Source organism: Martes martes (genome assembly GCF_963455335.1).
Source record: "Martes martes genome assembly, chromosome: 12".
NCBI lineage: Eukaryota > Metazoa > Chordata > Mammalia > Carnivora > Mustelidae > Martes > Martes martes.
In genome coordinates this window covers 58132340-58157634 of record NC_137900.1, presented here as the reverse complement: position 1 = coordinate 58157634, position 25295 = coordinate 58132340, and the positions used below count along the sequence as shown (strand labels likewise).

Sequence of the window (25295 nt, the reverse complement as noted above, 5' to 3'; positions counted from 1 at the left end):
TGACTCCCCAAAACTTAACTACTAATAGCCTACTATATTGACTGGAAGCCAGGTGCCTGGGTGGCTCAGTTGGTTAAGTGGCTGCCTTCGGCTCAGGTCATGATCCCAGCATCCTGGGATCGAGTCCCACATCGGGCTTCTTGTTCTGCAGGGGGCCTGCTTCTCCCTCTGCCTCTGCCTGGCTGTACTCTATCTCTCTGACAAATAAATAAATAAAATCTTAAAAAAAAAATCTAGGTATATTGACTGGAAGCCTTAGCTAGAACATAAGCAGTTCATTAATACATATTTTATATGGTATACATATTATGTACTGTATTCTTACATTAAGTAAGCTAGAGAAAAGAAAATGTTAAGATAATCATAAGGAAGAGGAAATACATTTACAGTATGGCATCATACTTATAAAAAACTGCTCACCTAAGTGGACCTATACAGTTAAAGCCAGTGTCATTCAGGGGTCAACTGTACTCAATCATTCTTTTTTTTTTTTTTTTTTTTTTAGATTTTATGTATTTATTTAACAGAGAGAGTGAGAGAGCATGAGCAGGGGGAGCAACAGAGGGAGAACAAGAAGCAGAAACAGGCTCCCTGCCAAGCAGAGAGCCCAGTTTGGGGATCGATCCCAGGACCCTGGGATCCTGACCTAAGCCAAAGACAGATGCTCAACCAATTGAGCCACCCAGGAGCCCCTGTACTCAATCATTCTTTATGTAGATTGTAGGCACTTGGAGAGCAAGAATTGTGTCTTAATCATCTTGATGTGTCCTATACTTGTGTTCTTTCAAAAGATAATTTTTGTATTGAATAAATATTTAGGAAGACAATTTTGAACTTCATAATTTGTGACTGGCAACTCATATCCTGGGTGATTATTTTGTCTGTTTGTAAAGTATGTTACTTTTCTTATGTATATGATATGCTGTTTGTGTTTCCACATTGTAGTGCACATTAGCTCACCTTATTTCTCAGTACTGGATAACTTGTACCTAAACAGTCTACTGGTTTGGCTTTCATTTAATGGAACAGGTAGAGGTAGATGTCCTGAACTCCCATTTTCACCATCCCCTTAGCTCACAAGTTTGGCTATTGTATTGAGGTCTGGTAGCAGGGGCAGATGCCTGGGCGCTGCAGCCACGAGTGCTGACACCATGGGCCAATGGTCTGGCTGTGCCAGCAGTGCTAGCTGGCAACACCAGCGGCCAAAGGGCAGGATGAGGGATCAGGACCACCCAATGCCTGGCCAGGTAAAAGGGAGCTGGGATGGTTGTGCTGGTTATGAAACTGATATTGAAAAAGATCATCAAGTAAAATGGCCAGCAGTAATTCCACCTCTTGCTACTAAACTGTGAAATCTTTTTTTTTTAATTTTTTCCTTGTAAAACTGTACTTACTAAATGTGCTTAATTTTTTCTTTCATCTTTTATTGATCAAAAGTATATGTAACTGCCAACCAGAAGTTCTGATCAGCAGGAGCAAACACCATGACCTCATGGACTTGGGATAACTCTAACAAAGACATAACCACTTTAATTAGCCATTGTGTCTACACACAGAAGAATGTACCATTTTTGTCAAGTTTTAACATATAATGAGATAGCTTGAATGCCTCACTTACAGACCACTTGTCAAGGTTGATAGAAGGCTTGTCGATGTTTTAGAAGCCTGTCCCAAGTAAAAATCAAGTGACTTCTTGGCTTTGTTCTACCTTCACCAAGCTCTCTGCCTTGTCTGTCTAAATGTGTTTGTAGTAGAGGGTTGTTAACTGGCAGACATTCTGGGGCCAATCAGATCCCCTGCTGTACATTAATATGAAGCCAGGACCTAAGGAAACTCATGAGGGGCCTCAATAGAATTCTGCACACCTCTTTTTCTAATTATCTTATCTCTGGTGGCCCTTGTAACTTATAATTTTTGTGTCAGGAGCTTCAGTATCCATCTCTTCTGAGAAGGAAGATAACACTTATTTCTCAGAACTGTGTTAAATTTCCCACACCCCATTGAAGTACATATGGAAGACGTAATATTTTATTTTTCAGTAAAAGAGGAATATCATTATTTTCAGGACAAGTGATAGGATAAACTAATGGGGGTGGCAAATGTCAGCATTTTTGGTTGAGTGCTCTGGGCCAGGCCAGGGCTAGGAGAAAGGAATTCATCACCAGATGTGAGAATTGTTGTTGTGGGAAAATTGGAAAGATTTGTGGACTGCTCAAATGAGAAGGCATGAAGAGAATGGAGAGGTAACAAGATAAATGAAATTTAAGCCTATATAATTAAAAAAATAAATGGTGGAAACGTTGACCTGGAGCTGGGGGTTAGGAGGGTTGGCGACACATTTTGGGGAGGGAGGTGGATGCCCACTCCAAGGCAGGGAGTGGGACAGAACAGAGATTTTCTCTCAGAATTTTCTTTAATACATATTTAGCAGGAAGAGGAAACCATACAAGTATATTGAAATATGTGGGTTAAAAAAAATAGTTTTAAGTTAGACCTCGGATGGAAAAGCCAAGCAGTTTAAGGAGAGACAAGGATAGCTGTAACAATATTGACAATTATGAGGATATGCTATACATTTTTCTCTGCTTCCTGGGGAAAAATGTCCAACAGGCTATATATGAGACTGTGAAGATGCTGCTCTCGAGTGCCGTAATATGTTTCCTCTGCTGGGGCCATTTCTAGATGGAGAGCACCTATGAGGGCATATGAACTGATATTCTGTTGTCAATAATCAGCTGACTTCTGGGCATAGCAGACAACCTACAGGCTGATATCTTGTGTGAGGTAGGTGAAAGACTTTGTGACTGCACTCTTTGCTGTCCATATCAGCCACCGGGGAAAAGATGAAGGTGTTAGAAGCATGTACTCAGAGCTGACTGTTGTAGGCAGAGACCCTTAAGATTTTGGGAAGGGGATGGTGATTGAGCATTAAGTGATTAAGCATGAAAGTTTTGGAATTTTTTCCAGGGGGAAAGATGTATATATATATGAACACACACACAGGCACAATTTTTGTGAAGTTTAGTCATGGATTCCAACTTGAGAACTCATTATGTAGGATATACTTTCTAACGTTGTGTGAATTCTTATTAGCTTTCAGAGGGCAGAAATGCTTTGTAACAATCTCCATTCGGCTAAAAAAAAAGTAATTTCCTTTTCCTTTTATATATATATTTATTTATTAAAAGGTTTTATTTATTTATTTCTTTGACAGAGAGATCACAAGTAGGCAGAGAAGCAGGCAGAGATAGAGAGGGAAGCAGGCTCCCTGCTGAGCAGAGAGCCTGATGTGGGGCTCGATCCCAGGACTCTGGGATCATGACCTGAGCTGAAGGCAGAGGCTTAACCCACTGAGCCACCCAGGCGCCCCGTTCCTTTTCCTTTTAAATAGATTTTATTTTTATTTTATTTTAATTAATTAATTGATTTAATTAATTTATTTTTTAGAACAGTTTTAGGTTCACAGCAAAATTGAGAAGGTATACAAATTTCCCATATATCTCCTCCCCCACACATACATAACCTCCCCCATTATCAACATTCCCCACCAGAGTGGTACACTTGTTACAGTTGATGAACCTACATTGATACATTATTATTACCCAGAGTCCATAAGTTTACCTTAGGATTCACTTTTGCTGTTGTACCTTCTATGGGTTCAGACAAATGTATAATGGCATGTGTCTGTCATTAAAGCATCATTGAAGCTTTATTGCCCCATAATTTCATTGAATAGTTTCGTTGCCCCATGCAGTATACAGCCTTTTTAGAATTACTTCTTTCACTTTGTGATGTGCACTTAAGATTCTTCTATGTCTTTTCATGGTATGATAGCTCATTCTTTTTAGCACTGAATAATATGCCATAGTCTGGATGTATCACAGTTAATTTATCCATTCACCTACTGGAGGACATTGTGGCTGCCAAGTTTTGGCAGTTAGGAATAAAGTTGCTGCAAACATTTGTGCGTAGGTTTTAGGGTCATATATTTTCAACTCTTTTGGGTAAATACCCAAGGAGTATGATATAGTAAGAGTATGTGAGTTTTGTAGGATATTCCCAAACTATTTTCCAAGGTGACTTTACCATTTTGAATTTCTACCAGCAATGAATGAGAGTTTCTATTGCTCCACACCCTTCTCAGCATTTGATGTTGTCAATGTTTGAGATTTTGTTTTAGAATTTTAATGAGGATGCAGTGGTATCTCACTGCTTTAATTTGCAATTTTCTAATGACATGATATGGAAGATCTTTTCATATAGTTATTTGCCATCTGTGTATCTTCTTTGGTGAGGTGTCTGTTAAGGTCTTTGGCCCCATTTAAGAAATTTTTTAAAAAGTTCTCCAGTTTTCTTGAGATATAATTAACATATAACATTGTGTAAGTTTAAGGTGTACAACTTGATGATTTAATATGTATATGTTATAAAATCATTACCACAAAAAGATAATGAATGTATCTATCAGTCACATGGTACCTTTTTATTTGTTGTGGTTGTGGTGAAAACTTTTAAGTTTCATCTTATAACTGGAAGTTTGTATCCTTTGGCCATTTTTACCCATTTTCCCCACCCTTTGCAATTGGTAACCACCAATCTACTCTGTTTCTATGAGTCTGTTCTTTTAGATTCTACATATAAGTGATATCATACAGAATTTATCTTTTTCTGACTTATTTCATTTAGCATAATGCTTTCTAGGTTCATCCATGTTATCTCAGGTGAGGATTTCCTTCTTTTTTAATGGCTGAACGATATTCCATTGTGTGTGTATGTGTGTGTGTTTAATTCATTTATTCATTGATGGACACTTAGGTTGCTTTCATGTCTGGCTATTATGAATAATGCTGCAAAGAGCACAAGAGTGCAGATATGTCTTTGAGATAGTAACTTCATTTTCTTTAGATATATTGTTGGATCATGTGGTAATTCTATTTTTAATTTTTTGAGGAGCCTCCATACTGTTTACTGTAGTGGCTGCACCAATTTACATTCCCACCAATAGTGCACCAGGGTTTCTTTTACTTCACGTACTCACGAGCACTTATCTCTTGTCTTTTTGATAATAGTCATCCTAACAGACACTATGATAAACAGTATGGAGGCTCCTCAAAAAATTAAATTTCTGCATAGACAACTATGTCATCTGTGAGCAAAGACAGTTATATTTCTTCCTTTTCAATCAGTATACCTTTTATTTCCTTTTCTTGTCTTACTGCATTAGCTAGGACAATGTTGAAAAGGAGTGGTACAAGAGGACGGGATATCCCTGCCTTTTTCCTGATCTTAGCATGAAAGTTTCTACTTTCTAACCACTAATGACAGTAGGATGTTAGTTGTATAATGTTAGCTGTAGATTTTTTGTATATGTTCTTTATCAAGCTGAGGAAGTTCCCTTCTATTTCCTGTTTGCTTGGAATTTTTATCATGAATGGATGTTGGATTTTCTCAATGCTTTTTATGTACCTTTTAATATGATCATCTGTTTTTTTTTCTTTAGCCTGTTGATATGAAGGATTATATTAATTGCTTTTTGAATGTTGAAGCAACCATGCATACCTAGTATAAATCCCACTTTGTTGTATTGTGCAACTTTTTATATATTATTGAATTAGATTTGCTAATATTTTGTCAAGGATTTTTGCATCTATGTTCGTGAGAAATATTTGTCTGTAGTTATCTTTCCTTTTGAAGTCTTTCTCTGGTTTTGGTATTAGAGTAATTATGAGTCATAGAACAATTTAGGAAAAATTCCCTCTGCTTCTATCTTCAGAAAGAGATTGTGGAGAACTGGTATAATTCCTTTCCTAAATGTTGGAAAGAACTTATCATTGAGCCCATATGGGTCTGGAGCTTTCAGTTTTAGAAGGTTATTAATAATTGGTTCAATTTTTAAAATAGATATTAGCCTATTTAGAGTGTCTATTTCTTCTTATGTGAGTTTTGGCAAATTGTGTTTTTCAAGGAATTGGTACTTTACATCCAAGTTATCAAATTTGTAAGCATAGAGTTATTTGTGGTATTCCTTTATTATTCTCTTAAAGCTCATGGGATCTGTAGTGATATCTCTTCTTTCACAGCGGATATTTTCTCCCTGCTGGATCTGCCCATTTTTGATAGAAGGGTATTGATGTCTCCAACTATTTCTCCTTGCAGTTCAACTAGTTTTTAACTCATGTATTTTGACACTATATTGTTAGGTGCATACACATCAAAGGTTTTTTGTTTTTTTTTTAATCTTCTTGGTAAATTGACCCCTTTATCATTATAGAATGTCTCTCTGTCTTAGTCAGAATGGGCTGCCATAACAAAATACCATAGACCAATTGGCTTAAACAACAGACATTTATTTTCTCACAGTTTTGACATTGCAAGTCTGAGATAAGTGTGCCAGCATGGTCAGTTTCTGGTGGGGCCTCTCTTCCTCATTTGTAGGTGGCTGCCGTCTCACTGGGTGCTTACTTGCTCTCTTCTTTGAGGACACTTGGAGAAAGAGAGAATAAGTGACTATAAGTGACAAAAGCAATGCAAAATAAACAGGCCTCTGGAATTAGCAACACATACCCAGTGAGATTGCAAAATTGCTATGGACAGCCGTTGCTTTGTATCTTTCATTGACCCCCCCTTCTTCTTTTTTTTTTTTTTTTTTAAGATTTTCTTTAGTTGACAAAGAGAGACACAGTGAGAGAGGGAACACAAGCAGATGGAGTGGGAGAGGGAGAAGCAGGCTTCCCACCAAGCAGAGAGCCCAATGTGGGGCTCGATCTCAGGACCCTGGGATCATGAAGTGATCTGAAGGCAGATGCTTAACCAACTGAGCCACCCAGGTGCCCCATTCCTCTACTTTTAATCTACTTTGTATTTATAGTGGATTTCTTTTATAGCTAGCATATGGTTGAGTCTTATTTTTTAAATCCACTTTGACTATCTCTGTCTTTTAATTGGCGTGTTTTACCATTGTTTAAAGTGCCCATCGATATAGTTGGATTAATATCTACCATATTTGTTACCATTTTCTATTTGTTGCTCTTGTTCTTTGTTCCTGATTTTGTCTTCCATTCTTTTTCTGCCATCTGTGGTTTTAACTGAGCATTTTATATGATTCCATTTTTTTTCTCTGTTCTCTTATTAGCATATTGGTTATACTTTAAAAAAAAAACATTTTGTAGTGGTTGCCCTAATGTTTGCAATACGCATTTACAACTTATCCAAGTCTACTTTCCAATAACAGTATACTAGTTCACTAGCAGTGCAAGTGTCTTATCACAAAATAACAAAATATTTCTAATTTCTCTCTCCTGTCCTATGTCTGCTGTCATTCATTTTACTTAAACATGAGTTATAGTCATCAAGTACATTGTTGGTATTATTATTATTTTTGTTGTTTTTGTTGCTTTTATTAGGGCTCGAACTCATAGCCCTGAGACCAAGACCTGAGCCAAGATCAAGAGTCAGATCCTCAACCGACTGAGCCACCCAGGTGCCCTGGTATTATTATTTTTAACAAATTGTCATTTGTTAGATCAGTTAAGAGTGAGAAAAAGAAGTTTTTATTTTATCTTCACTTATTCCTTCTCTAATGCTCTTCCTTTCTTTATGGAGATCCAAGTTCCTTTTATGTATATCTAAGTTCCTGACCAAGATCCTAATAATTTTCTTTCCCTCTGGAGAACTTCTTTTAACATTTCTTGCAAAGCAAGATGCTTTTTAGGGTCATGTTCCAAATCAACTACTTGTACTCACATACTTGGCTCGGCGTCTACTTCTAGGGGAACTCAGCTGAAGACAGTTAATTGAAAAAAATCCTGTTGGATAGAAAGGGTTAGAAGTTGCCTTTAATCTTCTAAGAATGTAGTGAAGTATAAATGACTTTAATGCAACTCAGTTTTTGTAATTTTAGTTTTGAAATAATTTCGAGCTTATGGAAAAGTTGCAAGAGCAGCACAAAAAAAAGTGCCTTGTTTCCTGTGTACCCTTCAACCAGGTTATCACTTTTGTCTTATCATTCTTCTGAACCTTTTGAGAGTTAGAAGCAGACATGATACTCCTTTCCCCCTAAGACTTCAAAGTCTTAGCAAATCCCTAAGAATGAAAACATCTTTTGTATGACCATAATACAATGATCAAAATAAGAAAATTAACATTGAAATAATACTATTATTTCCAAACTTTATTAAGATTTTTCCAATTTTCCCAATAATATTTAATAGCTCTCTTTTCCCTCTGATTTACTATCCCATCCAGGATCACACATTGCATTTAGTATCATGTCTTTAGTCTCTTTTAATCCAAGACCATTTCTTAGTCTTTATCTTTTATGACTTTGACATTTTTGAAGAGTACAGGCCAGTTCTTTTGTAGAATATCCTTTAATGGATTTTTCTGATGTCTCCTCATGAGTAAATTGAGGTTATTCATTTTTTGGCAGAAATACCAGCAAAGTGATCATGTGTCCTTCTCACTGCATGGTATCAGGAGGAACCATTACTGGTGATATTAACTTTGATCACTGGTTGAGATGATGTCTACCAGGTTTTCTGCTGTAAAATTACTGTTTCTTTTTTGGTAATGAATAAGGGTTTTATTGAAACATCTCGTGATAGAAAGTAGTGTTTAAAGCAAGATGGAGACACGTCACAGGACAGGAGCAAGCTTCAGGTGGTTCCCTCTGTCCAAATCTGGGACAATTTGAGCTTTCAAGGGTGATAGTAACATAACGTGCATAAAATAATAATCCATGAATCTGTATTTGTTTTTTTTTAAAGATTTTGTTTATTTATTTGACAGAGAGAGAGAAAGCAGCAGGCAGAAGGAGCGGGAGAGGCAGGCTCCCCACTGAGCAAGGACCCTGATGTGGGACTCAATCCCAGGACCCTGGGATCGTGACCTGAGCTGAAGGCAGATGTTCAACTGACTGAGCCACCCAGGTGCCCCTCCATATTTGTTTATAAGTGAGTAAGTAAAAAAGAATAGAGGAGAAGGAAAAGTTCTTAGAGAAGAATTCTAATTGATAAAAGTAGAATAGTGAAGAAAAATGAATATTTAGGAAGATATTATAGTAATAGTTTATTCAGGCAAGGATCATCAGTGGATGTTAAAATTTTCATCTTTGGGTTATAATCACATTACATTAATTATATGATATTATTATAACATATTAATCAATATGTAGCGAATGCTGAACAGAAGATTATGTCCTCCCTTGACTTTAAGTAACTAAGATCTAGTAGAGAACATTTGTGTACACAAATCATTACAACACAGAGAAGAAATTGATGGTGTAATACATAAAATGAAGAGGAACATGAAACTATCTAAGACAGAAGAGTAGGCAAAATGCACAATATGTCTGATCCACTGTGGTAATATCTTTTGTATTGTCCCCCACATCCATGCCATCCCCCAACATCAGATGTTTTCAATGAGCAAGAAAACAAGCTGCTAGTCCTTTGGACTGTTGAGTGAGGAGGGAGAGAGATGTTTTTTGCAGGCAGCTGCTTCTTTGGTTTCCAAGGGAAACAGTGGTAGAAGCTGCATCAGAAAAGGAGTGGGAAGGCTGTGGTTTAGCACAGATGGGTCATTTTTCTATCAGGTGTCTATACACAGGCAGTACCTGTACTTCCTCAGCAATGTGGGGTTGTGGAGAATATTAAAATGTTGGGATGTTGATAAACAACAGATTTTAATTTTTCTTTCTGAATTTCTTGGGAAAAATCTTTATTCTTGGAATTTACTTTTCCCATCAACTATCAAAGCCCAAATATATTGCTCTTCCAGGGACATAGTATGATTTTCTTTTCTACATTCTTCACATATATAAGTCACAGGCAGGGAAGAATGAAATCAGCTACTGGGGCCTGTGCACTCACAGCTTGGTTAAAATAGTACAAAAGAAAATAATAAAGTAAACCCTTGTTTATTCTGGCTGATGGGGAAGGCTTTCAAGCTCTCTAGTTAAGTTTCTATTTCAAAGTCGTCATTGGAACATGGTTCAGAAACCTGCCTCATGTCCCAAAATAGCTGTGAATCTTCAGCCAGCATCCTGCTGGGGAGCTCAGGAGTGGCCTGGTAAGGAGAGGAATCAACCAGGAATGGTTAGGACAGACTGGGTCATGATGGAGTTGTCTTTTACCAGGCAGGCCAAGAGTGTAAATCCCATGGTTCAAAAAGGGCCTATCCCACTTGGGCTCCGTCATATGCCTTGTCATTAGTCAAAAAGTCTGGCTTTAGGGCACACGGTCCCTGTAAGGTCATGATTAGTGTGCTTCTAGATTTAGAGGTTAGGGCAAGATTTTTCAATGCTAGTCCTAAGGGAAGCCCCATGGAATGCTGCACATTCAGCTCCCTTCTTATATGTCACAGAGCATGTGAATAAATGGCTTTATGGAATTATAAATTCACTAATTCAACAAGTACTTATTTGGTGCCCACTTTGTACTTGGTCTTGTTCTGAGGGTTGGGGATATAGGCTGTAAAGAAATATGTTTATCTTGGTTTAACCCAGTAATTCTCAAACTTACTAAAATCTTTTATTGTGTAACATACATTTACCTATCAAGGAGCTAATGGACATGGGACACTCTTTGAGAATGATACATGTATCTGTGCTGGGTTAGATGTGTCTGTGCAAGGGACCTGAGTTTCAGGCAGCTGAAGTAAGGATGAAATTAGGGACATTTTGAAACACAGAAAATATTGACAGAAGAGATGTAAATCTGGTTAACATCACAGTCATTGTTGGGTAATCCCATGCTGGAAAAAAGTTTTCCCATATGTCAACCTATCTATAATAATTATGAGTGTCACAGAGATGGTGATTTTAGAAGCTATTTATATCAGTTATTTTCACTTAAGAGCTCCAAGTTCTTTTAGTGCATGTAAGAGCAAAACAAATGTTTGAAATGTGGACTGCTTGGTTTGATTAACTATTTGTCTCCAAGGGAAAGGAACCTTGTCCTGAAATGCAACCAAATCAACCAGTTGCATTCTTCTTAGAGTAGAATTTGGTTAAACCTGCAAACCTTAGTCAAGATGAGTCTGATCTTCCTTCCTTATGGTTGTGCTGGAGATAAGCAGGGTGGTCAGGCCTTCTTTTTATGTTTAACAAAGTCTAAATGTAGTAGTGGGGAGAGGCCTAAGCCAATGCCTGGCCCTCTCTACCTGGCCCTCTCTCTAGCCATCTAATTTTTGTTTTGTTTGTTTTGCATTTCTCCAAATAAACATGTGTCATGCTTTCTCTTCCTTCTTGGCCTTCATAACACTGTTTTCTTGGCTTAGAACACTCTTTCTCTGCTTTTTAGTCAGCTACTTCCTATGCATTTTTCAGGTCTCAGATCAGACATTTCCCCCCCGACTCTGTGATATTGTGATTTATATGAAGGAATGCATATTTGGTCTTTGCCCAATTTCTTGCATACAGGTCCTAAAATTGTAGAAATTTCCTAAGTGATGACTACCATAAAGATATCTTTTGTTATGTCAATGAGGTGACTTTTGGAAAGCCCCTGGGTCACCAGATGGGTGCTGGTTGCCAAGGGAATCAACTTTGTGATTAGAGGATTGGAACTTTCAGTCTCACCCCTTGACCTCTGGGGAGAGGAGAGGGGCTGGAGATTGAATCAATCACCAATAACCAATCATTTAATCAATCACACCAATGTGATGAAGCTTCTAAAAAACCTCGGAAGAATGGATTAGAGAATTTCTGGGTTGGTGAACAGGTGGAGATTCAGTAAGAGTGGTGTAATCTGAGAGGTGTGGAAGCTCTGTGCTCTTTTCTATACCTTGTTCTGTGCATCTCTCCCATTGGGCTATTACTGAGTTATATTCTTTTATAATAAACCAGTAATCTAGTGAGTAAAATGTTTCTCTGAGTTTGGGGCACCTGGGTGGCTCAGTCATTAAGTGTCTGCCTTCAGCTCAGGTCATGATCCCAGGGTCCTAGGATCGAGCCCCGTATTGGGCTCCGTTGCTCAGTGGGAAGACTGCTTCTCCCTCTCCCTCTATCTGCTATTTTGCCTGCTTGTGTGTGTGCTCTCTCTCTGTCAAATAAGTAAATAAATAAATCTTTAAAAAATTTTTTTTCTCTGAGTTCTGTAAGCCATTATAGCTAATTAATCAAAGCTGAGAGAGGGTTATTGGAATATTTATTTATTTATTTATTTTAAAGATTTTATTTATTTATTTGAGAGAACGAGAGCACGAGTTGGGGGAGAGGAAGAGGAGGAGGGAGGAGCAGACCCCCTACTGAACAGGGAACCCTATGCTGGGCTAGATCCCAGGACCCTGGGATTACAACCTGAGCAGAAGGCAGATGCTTAATGACTGAGCCACCCAGGTGCCCCTGGAACCTTTAATGTGTGGCCTATTACAAGTGCAGGTGACACCTGGACTCACAACTGGCATCTGAAGTGGGAGGTGGCAGTCTTGTAGGACTGAGCCCTTGTGGAATCTGATGGTATCTCCAAGTAGACGGTATCAGAATTGAGTTGAATTATGGGATGCCTGGCTGGTGTTGGGGAACTGCTTGGATGTGTGGGGAAGCTCTCCCCACTACCCCAACACACTGTGGAATTGGTAGAACCCCTTAGGCACTTTCCCTGCTCACCACCCTCCCCCAAAAAGGGGAGGGCTAGGCACTCCTGCCATGTACTGCTGTAACATCCTCACCTCAACCATTGACACCCCCTGCTAGGCTATGAGCTCCGTGAGCTCCATGAAGACAGCGATTCCAATTTCCTAAGGATTTCTGTTTCCATAAAAGATTACTTCTGCATCATATAACTTCTTAGAACTCTTATTAACATTCTTCACCAATATCTGGTATCTAGGATCAATTTAATTTCCAAGCTGAAGGCAGGACCTGGCAATTTTTTTGTGTGGGCAGCAAAGCAAAGTTTATTGACCGGTAGCTTATTGAGTGATAGTACAAAGCTCTCAAAGAGGGAGGGGACCTGTGAGGGTTGCCCCTGGAAACCTTTTTTGAGGTGACATGGACACCTGGGAAATTAACATCTGGAGGTAAAATTGTCTGGCAGATACATCTTTGCCCTGATCTCCCAAATTGTCTCTGCTCAGGGAAGAGCAGTCTGTTAGAAGACTCTGTTCTGTTCACTGTGTCATCTCAGGCCAGCACAGTACCCAGCACACACGTACCACTTAACCAAGGCTTGTGGAGTGAAGGAATGGGTGCTAGGCTGCGTGTGGAAATAGGGGGATGAAGAGGACAGACACCAGGCACAGCTGACAAAGGTGCAGTCAGTAACATTTCTGTGTTAGAACCTCCATAAGGCCATGATTGCACATTGCCCCTCAGCATTTTAGCTGCTGGCCTCTATTCTAACACAGGAGGGTGAGAGGTGAGCTTTGGAGGGACCTCAGGCTTGTGGGGGAGCAACGGTTCTAGACTCTGTAGTTTTGCTGCCTGAAGGGTAAGGGCCTGCTTTGGGGGACTCTCCGGGGAGGTGAGCTCTGCCCAGCTCTGTTCCTTGTCTGTCTTTGCCTTTGGCAAGCATAGGTCAGTGGGCAGTCCCAGTCTCAGTATTGCTGCTCATATCTCACACCCTGTTTTTCAGTGGGACATTTTTGTTGAATTTATGAATTTAAAATGATTCAATTGTGAAAACCTTAGCCAATAATATTCACTTACACTCTTAACTTTCTAGTTTTGATTGTAGTTTTTAGTCTATTGAATAATTTTTAAGTGAATTTGATCTTATTTATTGGAGCCTAATTTATATTCCTTTGACTCCTGCAGGATAGTTTTAGCTACATTTGGCCCTTATTAGGATACACTTAAATTGTTTGTATTTCTTTTCTTGGCCATTAAAAATGTATCAAAGTTCTCTAGCATTTCCCTTTTACTCTTTTAAGTTTTGAAGTATTTTTCTATCTGGTTTTTCCTCTTAGCCCATTTTCTAGCATTTGCTGCTCAGTTTGAGATGATAAGTGGTGATGTCAGGGGAGAAGGCCACCACAATGACTGGCTTAATGAGGGATTGTTGGCTCTTCTCCCTGTGCTGACAGTTCCATACGGACACATTTTCCCTTTGCTATCCCCTTCTCCACCCATACTCAAACGAGGTCCTTCCTGCTATTGTTGAAGGAGAACCTGATAGCTGCCATGGTCAAGAAAAAGAGTTACTAAAATTAAATGCCACTTTCACTCAGTCTGATAGTTTGGGAAATTTACAGGACCACTTACATGACCCTGAAGTTTAAGACAGGACTCAAAATACTACTCGGGAGAATTGCTGAGCAGTGCCCTCATCTTGTTCCAGAACAAGACAGAGCCTTCTCTGAACCACAAACGATTCTCTGAGCATCTCACAGATATTGTGGAGAAGAGCTTCACTGGGGGTGGGAGGTGAGGGCCTGCCACTCAGCCCCCTGAGAGCCTCCTGAGGGAATACACAGGTGGCCTGGAAAGTCCTGTTTAGGATTATCGGATGGAAGCGTAACAGAAGGACAATAGGCAGGCTGGCAAATTATATTCTGTTGACCTACTTACAGGTTAACCTGAGTACACTGATTTATCTACTTTCTGGTTAGGAATTCAAAAGCTCGGTTGTCAAGTGCTTCTAGAACCACCAGTTTTTGTTGCATGTGTGGTATGGTCACTGACTCATGGAGGGAGATAGGGAGTAGGAGTTAGGTCAGTCATGGAGGGAGGAGAAAATATTCTGGAATGGTTTATTTCTTTCTTCTCCTTGTTATGTAAGATGCGGTTTCCCTGAAGAAACAATATGCTAAATAAAAGTTAGGGTCCCAACCCACAGAAGCCTATTTTAACCCACGTTTTTGCTGACTATATTCAATTTAATTTAGTTCAAATCAAGAAGGTAGATTTTCTTTCCTTCGAGAAAGCGGAAAAAGGAAGGCTGTGAGAGTGACCCAAGTGGTGCAATTTAGAGTTTTCACTGAGTAAGGCACAGTGTGTGTGTGTTTGGGGGTGGGGAGCCTGCAGTGGGAGGATGAATAAAACGTGGCCCCTGCCCTCAAAGAGTTCACAGTGCAGTTAGAGAGACAGACACACCCCCCCGGCTAATATGTGTGATGATAATGGTGAAGGTGTTGTCCGGCCAGACAATAGTAGGAGTAGTATTAGTTCTGAGGGGGAAGATCTAAGACTGTGGAAGACGTGGCAGCTGCCCCCTGAAGGATGTTAGGGCCTTAACCAGCAGAGGGGTGGAGACAGGGTGGACGTGTGAGGTAGAGAAAATGATGGGGTGAAGGCTCAGGGTGGTGAGCTGCAGGGCACAGCCAAGGAGCTGCTGCAGAGGATGGGAGGCAGCGTGGACGAGCACAGGGGCAGGCGGGCCTTTCTGAATCGGTCTGATGGTCTAACCACTCACAGAGAAGGTATGCCCATACTTTTCGTGTTGAATTACGGGCAGTTGATGTTCAAAAGCCCATTTTTTCCAAACAAATGTGTTCTGGTCTCAGACTGAGGGGTTGTCTCATATATAATCATTTATTACCATAAAGAATAAGAAAGCGATGAACTGCAAAGATATTTGTTATATTTAACTTTCTTGGGATAGATTTGTCAAAGAGACGTTTAAATAGTTTTATGCCCTGCTCTATAACTGGCCCATTCTGTAACACTTTCCTTTGTTATGGCTAAAGCATGCAAAGCCTTGTGCTGTCATTGAGAATACAAGGTCCGCGAGTTGTAACATGCAGTCAGGAGGAGGAATAAAGGGAAAGACAGAGAAAGGATCTCTAAGAAGGATCAGGCCCAGGAATAATTTGTAAAAGATGGTAGACATCTGATATCAATGTCTACCTATTTGTATCTGGACAGCAGCACGTATAAACTTTTTTCTTTGAGGTGTTCATGAGATGAGGAGCCTGTGGTAGGTGGTGAGAAATCAAGGACATGACTCAGTAGGGTTTATATGATTTCATGTTATCTGGACAAGAGGCTGAATGGAATTCAGTTCTTTATTGAGATATCTGGTTGAGCTGAGCATTTGTCCATAGTTCCATCTTTGGTTCATTTTATCCATTGAGGGAAGAAACAGAAAATTCATGGGTAGATTCTGTTGAATTCCTGAAATTCCAGTTCATTTGTAAGTCACTGATAGGTAACAGCATACGTACATATTAAATATATAATAAAATAAATGGTGAGATACTGTAAGAAAATGCTTTTGCAATATTACAAAGTAATTATTGTCTACATCTATTTTTCATTTTGCTTGTTCAACATTATGCTCTTAAAAATTGACACCACTGTAAACTGATTTTGAGATATACACTAGTGGTATTTTAACTGGGGAAATGTTCCACCTTACTCTTAAAAACACAGGCTCCATCTCACCTTATTCTTAAAAATACTGGCTCTGGTCCCAAAGGGCGGACCTTTTTGAGAAGCATTGTTTTGTCTCTTACTCTATTCTTGCCCATGAATCAAGAGAAAACCAATAATGTCAAGTGTTTGATCCATTTACACATTTCTTCCCCTTTACTCTCATCTATAAGGAGACAGCTTTTTGATTATAAATATTCACCTCTCTGGGCAAATGACAAATAATGTGGCTGTGTTACCAACAATAGAAAAAAAAGCCATGCACAACCATCCATAAAACATGTTATCTGACTAGCAATAAGGAGTGGCATGTTAAATTATGTTACCTCTCAAAAATGGCGTATTACACAATTGTTAAATGGTAATCAGGAACACTGCGTAGAAACATGAAAACATACTTAGCATATAAATAAGAGAGAAGGGAAAACCACACAATTATAATATTTAAGGTGCTTGTGGGGGAGTCCTGGAGGATGATATGCTAAAATGGAAATGCAATAGTTCTGTAAGGATAGTGGGGCTGTGGATTTTCAAAAAATTTTTCTTTAATGTTATAAAGTAATAATAACAGTGAATTTACCAAGTAAATGATACTACAGATGCAGAATGGAGATGTTAATAGATAAGTTGAGGTTGGATATTACAAAAGAGAAAAACATTTATGAGAATGAATCTTCCTTCCCTACATGTGCCAGCTAAGTGGATATTAAGAGCCCATAGTATTGAAAACACTTCCAAAGGACCTGATTAGTAGGGTTTGGAAGTGAGTCTGAACTTAAATATATATGGATTTTGTTTGCCATGATTGTAACAGAAACTAAATCTTGAAACAGTTGTCTAAATATGTTCTAGCATGGGTATCTTGGCTGAATTCACACTTTAAAATCAAAAAGCAGTTTGGAGAAAGAATCCATGAGCATAATAGATAGGAATATTGAACAAGAAAAAGTCAATAGAAATAATTTCAAAAATAAAATGCCCATTTAAAATCAAGTTGAAATGACTATTTGGATTACTAGCAAGTAAAAAAAAAATAACTAGTTTGTTTTATGTCTGTCTCAAAGTGCTTAATGTATACAGGGAATAGTCCTCCTCTCTATTACGTTAATATTTGCTACATCTGTTGACCAGAATGAGCTGCTGTTTTCCTCTAACAAGCTCACTCACGTTTCTCACCTTGTTTCCTTCTCCTCCACCTCTGATTAACAGAATGGCTGCTTTCTCCTGAATAGTACTAAATGTTTCCCCAACCACTGAGTGTTGATTTGGGGCGTTAGGCTACCTTCCTTTATATTAGGAAGGGATTACCTAATATAAGATGTTAAAAAAAAATTCACACACACAATCACACGTTTTATTCTTTCTGGTCAAAGTTAAGCCACGCAGCCAACATTGGCAAACCATTATTTTAGCACTGCAGAAAATTCCCTCAGGAGCATATTTAGATACCTTAAGTATCTTAAGTAGGTGGACGGAAGAAGAAGACCAAAGTAAGTTGCTTCTGAAATAGAACTTGAAAATGTGATAAAATGTCTTAGATTTCTAAACTATTAATTAACTTTGGATTTGGACATCGGGGTGTGTGTGTGTGTGTGTGTGTGTGTGTGTGTGTGAGAGAGAGAGAGAGAGAGAGAGAGAGATATCTCAGGGGCTTTGAACTAATTCCAGGAAATCAAAAAGTAACTTCTCCACACCTAAACCATACTTAACACTGCAAGCATCTCTTTTCAGACGCTGTATAGGATTTGCTGAGTCTTTGTGAACATCTCTCTTTGCTATCTTGCTCTCTCTTCATCCCTGAAGATGTCCACAAATGGCAAACAGATTAGAAAGTTTTTTTTTTTTTTTTGGTTCAGATTAGAAGTTTTTATTCCTAAGAGAATAATCCAATAATTTTCACCTTCACTGAAACACGATTTTCATCTTTCAAAATGCCCTAGAATTATTAAGGGGTACTGTGATTTTAGGAAACTATTTTCCCTCCATGCCAAATCTAAAGTAGGTTACATTTATTGCATCTATTGGATTATTTGGGGGCTATACCAATACCAAAAAAAATTTATCCTTAATTAACATATTTATTTTATTTCCAGTAATGTATTTGGTAAATAAATAATATTTGGCAATAAAACAAATCTGCTTTCATACACCTACAAAATTATTTTGAGCAGTAGTAAGAAGTTAATCCATGTCATATAATTTTTATCATGAATTGCATAACTTTGGCATGCATTTTGTTATATCTCATCCCCTGGCATTATATAAAGTGTCTTTGACATGATGCCATAGAATATTCAAACTGGGAATGAACGATAGACATACTCTAGTGTAAGTCAGTCCCACTCCTCCCTGATTTCAGAAGAGTGAGAACTGAGGTACAAGAAGATAAAATTTGCTCAGGATCACACATCTCATTTTCTGACATTTAAGCCCTACTAAAAAAAAAATCATACTCTTTTGATGTTGAACTTGGTTTGGAAATTGTGATTTTTAAGGGCATGATTCTTAAGACTGAATGCTACACTTAAAGACTTGCAGACTTGGATCTGAAATATACAAAAGGGGTATGGCCAGAATTTGTGTCCTCAATTCCCCCTTAGGGAGAAAGTGGCTGAAACTCTGATCATTAACAATAAATCATCATTCTTTGAAAGAGACAAAATATTCTGATCTTCAAGATGAAATATACCATGATTTCTCTATATAATTCAATATTTCTCTTCAACAGGGACTAAATGGTATCCTGGCTGATTGCCCTCTTGTCTATTATAGTTAAGCAAGTGGAACAGAAAATACATGTGCCTTTTTCCCTCAGCAGCAAAAAATTAAGTATGAAATAAAACAGACCTTTGTCATGCAATGCTCACTGATTAGGTGAACTTAATAAAAACTGAGCTTTAGTTAAATCTAGTAGATTAACTCTTGTTTCATTGGCATTTATAGTCTCTGGGAATGTTGAATAAATGTACTAATAATGACACTTCCAGAAGTTAAACCATTGCATTTTATGTAAATTCTGCATAAAGATCAAGACTAATATGTTGATTTCATAGTTTTCAGATTTCAAAAGGCATATAGGAATAGTTATTACCAGGCCTCCCAGAAATGTTAAAGACACTTGTATACATATGTAAAACCCATTTTGACTTGATGAACACAAATTCTAATCAATGAAAATATTACATCAAGTCATTTTGCACCCGATGAGGAAATTATACATGAATGATAGCAAATATTAAAAAAACACTTAAGATAAAGACCCAGTAAATCCATTTAAATGAAGAGTTTAAGAAGTAACATAGCCATCTAAAATTTTTAGTTTTTTACCTAGCTGGTCACACACTTATTTTACTTTATTTGAAATCTCTGATCTTGTCAGAGGATAATATCATAAAACTCAATTACATAATTTAACTCCCCTTTCTCCAAAAACCGTCCCACCTAAGGAGGGAGTAGCTTTTCAGTCTTGACTTTTTTCTTTCAGCAAATAATAAGTGGGAAAAGCTTTCACCAGAAAAAATCATTTCATACAACGAAGCACTAAATTGTTTTGTCTTTCCATTTATTCCGACTGAAAGCTGCTCAGTTTCCCTATGGCAAGCCCATGTATCATTTCATGCCTGATATCTGCAGCCTACTCTAGATTTATCTTGCTTTTAGCAGGTGCTGAGTAGCACTTTCTGGGTTATTTTACAAAATCTAACATGGTTTAATTGTTAAAAAGCAATTGGAACTGCTTTCTCTCCCACTCACTGCCTCTTCAGTGTCCTTAACCCTCATCACCCTTCTCTAAAATGTGTCACCAACATGCCTATTTACATGCCTTGAGGCACCCGAGGCTTGCACACCCATCACATACCAAGTCAATTTCTAACAGTTTGAAGGCTGTTGAGCAGGGCAGTTTCCTTCCCCAGGAAGCTGAGTGTAGTCACATTTCTATCAACACAGCGACTCTTGTATGCAAAGCTTAGACTATTGTCTCGTGGTCCCACCTGCCTTGGCTCTGATTGATGTAACAACAGTATCTGTCATAGGGACTGTTCTGCTTGTAGGAGCAAACGATGATACTGTCCTGGGGCACAAAGAAGATGCTGTCCTCAGGCTCCGGGCAGTCAGATCTGTCCCAGGCTGAGCACTTGGCATCCAAGGCACTGTAGACAAGGGAACTGCCTGAGGGACAGTAGCCATCCAGGTATCTGGATGTCTCCTCCTGATGCCCGTTCTGGACCAGGCTCTGGCGTTCTCCTTCCGTGGGTGTGGGGGTGGTGATGGAACTGGCCACAGGCACCTCTGTCTGCCCCTGGCACGGGGGCTTCCCCCTGAGGCCGGCCTTCTTAGCCAGCTCATCTGAGCTTCCCTTGCCCGATTCCAGGTCTGAAGGGGTCCGCAGCAGTTCCACCACCTCCTTGTCCTTGGGTTTCCGGAAGCAGGGCAACTTGCGGACCCATAGCAGCTCATTTTCAGGCCACTTGGTGCATCCCTCAGTTTTCCTGGCCAGGGCAATGGCTGCAATGCCTGGTAGGCAGATGGCTGGCCCGATGGCCAGGAGGGGGATGTTTCCAAGAGTCTCTCCTTTCATCCCAGAGACGGTGAACATGAAGCCAAAGACCAGAAAGACACTGACCAGGGCCACCACCAGCCCAGTCCTCGGGTTTATGTCATCAGGCCGCATCTTTCACTCCATCCAGATTGGGGGCTACTTGCTGGCTAGGGAGCAGCAGTTCTCTCTTCTGTCAGAGGCAAAACCACAGTGGGTTAAAAAAAAAAAAGGAAAAAGAAAGAAAGAAAGGGAAGGAAGGAAGGAAGGAAACAAGTCAATTTTCCACCCACCACGTCTCTATCTCTCTTACACGTTGTCTGTCTCCACTTGTCTGTCAACCACAGTCTCTGGATCTCTATTTCTTCCTCTGTTTCTCTCTCTCTCTTTCTCTGTCTCTTTCTTACTGCCTCTTTCTCTTTCGTATAAACATACACAAACTGGGGTCACTGAGGTACCTGAGGTTTCCTGCTGTCTCCCAGGAGCAGGGAAAGAAGCCAGTCTGAGTCTCCTTAGAAACCTCCACAACAGCTGTCCCCTCGGCTCTCTCCCTTGTTTCTGTGAGGAAAGCCTCGCTTTCCCCACTGACTCTGCATCCAGGAGGTGGGACGTGGGAGCGCGTCTTTCTCAACAGTGCCTGTCGGTCTCCAGAGCTCTGCGAGTGGAGTGGAGGCACAGCCCAGCGCCGGGCTCTGGCGCAGAGCGCCGGGTGCTGGAGGGAGGAAGGACTTAGTCTGGGAAAGAGGGAAAGCAGCGCGCGAGTCTGGCCTCGTTACATCACTTTCAGAGCAAGCTCAGAAACAAGGACGCGCGGGGGCGCGAGGGGTTCAGACCCCGGGGAGAGCCAGCCGGACAGAAGTGGTTGCCCAGGGTCCAGTCGGGGTGCTTGGAGCAGCGGGGGTTCGTTCCGCCGCTGCCCAGGAGGGCTGAGCAGGACGCCTGCAACTGCCTCAGTGCCTGGGGAGAGTCTGGGGGCGCAAGGCTGTCGCTGGCCAGAGAGCGGAACTCGGGACGGTTTGCCCACGGGGCAGCCTGGACCCCGAGTTCAGGTCCGAGGGCCAGAGAGTGCTAGCTGGAGATCTTCCTCGGGGACCTGGACCTTTCTCCAGTTACAAATCTGGGTGATCCGACCTGACTGATAGCAGAGCTCCCAGGGGTTTCTCTGACCGCGGGTCTCTCAACCGCTAGGCTCTCAGGGCTCAGAGGGCTGCCCTGAATGCTCCAGGGTCCCACTGCTGGCCGACTGCTCTTGGTGCCGGCGCTGGGCGGCAGAGGTGTGCAAAACCGCTCCAGCAACAGAGTAGGTTGCGCACCCAGAGTCCCTGCGACCGGCTCCCAGGCTGATGCAGTGGTGAGGAGTGGGTATCGGGTCTTGTTCGAGACTTTAGGGAGTCACCAGAGTTTTTCCCCCTTGATCTTCCAGCTCCGGACACTGGAGGGGGTGCTTGGAGATGGGATCCTACTCCAATACTGTGGTGGCACCAGCCAGGCTGGCTAGGTCAAAGGAGAAGGGCTCTCTGACCCCATCCTCATCCCTGCACTTTGCACCTGACCTGTTTTCTTTCCATCATAGTGGGGGATAGATTCCTTTGGCCAGAAGGGGATGACTGGTTTTGACCGCAGTTCTTCAACAAGGCTGTCCATTTAAAGTAGATGGGGAGCAGCAAGGGACAAGAAGGAGAGGAGTGTACATTCTTTCATGTCAAGGCACTGCAGTGGGAAGAACTTTGAAAGAGCTTTGACGTCCAGGCCTTCCCCTGCTTAAAGAAGCTGTGTGTTCTTGGGCAAGTGACTTAACCTTTCTGAGAGTCAGTTGACCCAACTGCAAAATGAGAATAGACTATCAAATGTGTGGGGAAGCATTATGAGGACTAAATAAATGTAAAGCGCTTAGCACAATGCTTGGCAAGTGGTCCTTGTTCACAAAGTGGTAGTGAACCACTATATATTCGCATAGTAACTAGGTCATAATCAGTATAAGGCATGAGCCAAATCATAAAGAACCCAACTGTGAGGGCTAAGCACCTTCAATTTTATCCACTAGGCAATGAGAGCCATGGAAATATTTTCAGCAGGAATGAACATATAATCATTCCGTTTTTTTTGACATGGTGACAGAAGACTGGAGGACAGGTTTCAGGGGGTAAGTGTGGAAGCAGGGAGAGCTTCTAGGACAGTTCAATCAGCTTGGCAAGGCACACTACGAGCCTGAACAATGCAGAGACTTTAGGGGTGGTTAGAAGAAAGTGAATTTGAAAGATATTTAAGGGTAGAGTCAAGGATCTTGGATGAAAGGCAGTAAGATGGTAGTAGGAGTCAAGGTTGACTCCCACATTTCTCACTCATTCAACTGAGTAGATCAGGAATCAGACTCCTGATTTTCCATATCATCTATTGTGTGTGTGTGTGTGTGTGTGTGTGTGTGTGTGTGTGTCCTTTGTGCTCATGCTCATTAGACAGCTGCTATATTTCTGGACACAGAATCATTATCTAAGGAGAAGGAAACGGGAAAAGGCAAAGGGTAAAGTGAGATGCCAGCTGTTTGACCATATATATCAAGAAAATAAGACTCAATCTCAAGAAACAGACTGAGGGTTGCGGGGGGGAAGGGGGACGGGAGAGGGTGGTGGGGAAATGGACATTGGGGAGGGTATGGGCTATGATGAGTGCTGTGAAATGTGTAAACCAGACGATTCACAGACCTGTACCCCTGGGGATAAAAATACATTATATGTTTATTAAAATAAAAAAATTAAAAATATTAAAAAAAAAAAAAGAAAATAATTGGGGGCACCTGGGTGGCTCAGTGGGTTAAAGCCTCTGCCTTCGGCTCAGGTAGGGGTCCTGGGATTGAGCCCCATATCGGGCTCTCTGCTAGGCAGGGAGCCTGCTTCCCTTCCTCTCTCTGCCTCTCTCTGCCTACTTGTGATCTTTCTCTCTGTCAAATAAATAAATAAAATCTTTGACAAAAAAAAAAAAAAGAAAATAATTGTTTTCTTGACAGTTTCACCCAGTAGATAGACATCTGGTTATATCTAATTGGCCAGAGGGATGCCATACGGATGACTTCTAGATGCAAAGGAGCCTGGGAAATCACGGTTTAATTTTTAACAAGATTTAGTGCCACTCTGAAAAAACAATCAGGACTTTGTTAGCAAGGAAAAAAAGGAGAATGAATATTGGGGAGGCAGCTAGCAGTGTGTGTGCCATAGTTGAACACGTTTCCCTTCTTGAAAACTTCTCTTGCCCTGACTTTACCAACACCATTCTATCCCAGTTTCCCTCCTATTCTCTGGCCACTCTTTTGTAAGCTACTTTATTAACTCTTCTTTATTTTATTTATTTTTATTTTTAACAAAACTCTTAGATGTCAGTATTCTGCTGGTTATGTCCCTGTTACACCCTTTTCCGGATTTCTTTCCTTGCTGTATAGTAGTTTTAAACACCAAGTGGGTAGGATGATGACTCCTAAATTTCTCTCTTTAACTTTATCCTTTTTCTTCAGTTTCAGATGTGTAATATCTGTCTGCTTGGTATCTGTCTGCATGGCACACAGACACTTCAAACTCAACATGACCCCAACTACGCTCATCGGATTTCCTTCAAAGTCGCTCTTTCTCGTTTGACCCCCATTGAGAAGTTTGCAATTGTCCTCCGTTCCTTTCTCTCCCTAACAACCTGCATCCAGTAAGTCACCTAAGTCATCACAGTCCTAGTCTTACCTCTTAAATCCCTGATCTTCTCCTCTTTTGCAAATCACTTTACCTTTATCACTTTACCTCCCTGGGTTTTAATTTCTTGTGAAATAAGGACTTTGAATGAGGAGCTAGCTGAGATCCATGTCAGCTCTATCATTCCATGGTTCTCTGACAGTCACTTCTGCAGGGCAGATTGATGTCATTGTCATGTAGGTGGTGTGACAAAAGTGCTGGAAACCAGGTTGGATTTTAAAGAAGCACGTTGCTGAACAGAGACCTCTGCTCTCTTATAGGAGCATCTAATTCCATTCTGACTTTTAAGACATGCTGTTTATCTACTTAAGCATTAGATAAGACCTATGCATAAAACCACAGGAAACTTCAATTACTGTTTAATTATAAGCCTGATTCTCAAAGCAGTTCCTTCTTAGAGGTAATTTCAGATGGCCTTTTTTTTTTTTCCTTTTTTTTTCAGATGGTCTTTGAATAGAAGGTATACTTGCCCAAGCCCAACAGCAAAAGTGGGTGGGTGGGTGGGGGAGACATCACTCAGGGTCACGATATTCAGAGACAGAAAAGGCATTCTTAGTATTTAATTCCTTGCCTTTACAGGCTGATTGCAGTAGGATTTTAAAACCTTAAGCAGTTCTTGTAATGCTATTAGCCTATATAGCTATGTACAAAAGCTTTTCATCAGAAGAGAAAGGAAATTCAGGTTGGAATGAGGCTTTGGCATGTGGGTGTTTGA

General features: G+C 40.3%; 1 protein-coding gene across 1 annotated transcript; it reads right to left on the bottom strand.

The window, feature by feature from the left end:
- Window positions 1-19793: 19793 nt before the first annotated feature.
- On the bottom strand, window positions 19794-21425 carry TMEM215 (transmembrane protein 215). Its single transcript, XM_080820276.1, has 2 exons — window positions 21308-21425; window positions 19794-21042 (listed from the first exon to the last, which is right to left on the bottom strand). Exon 2 carries the CDS (start codon window positions 20982-20984, stop codon window positions 20280-20282), a length of 705 nt encoding a protein of 234 aa, XP_080676402.1. The 5' UTR covers window positions 20985-21042; window positions 21308-21425; the 3' UTR covers window positions 19794-20279.
- Window positions 21426-25295: the final 3870 nt, after the last annotated feature.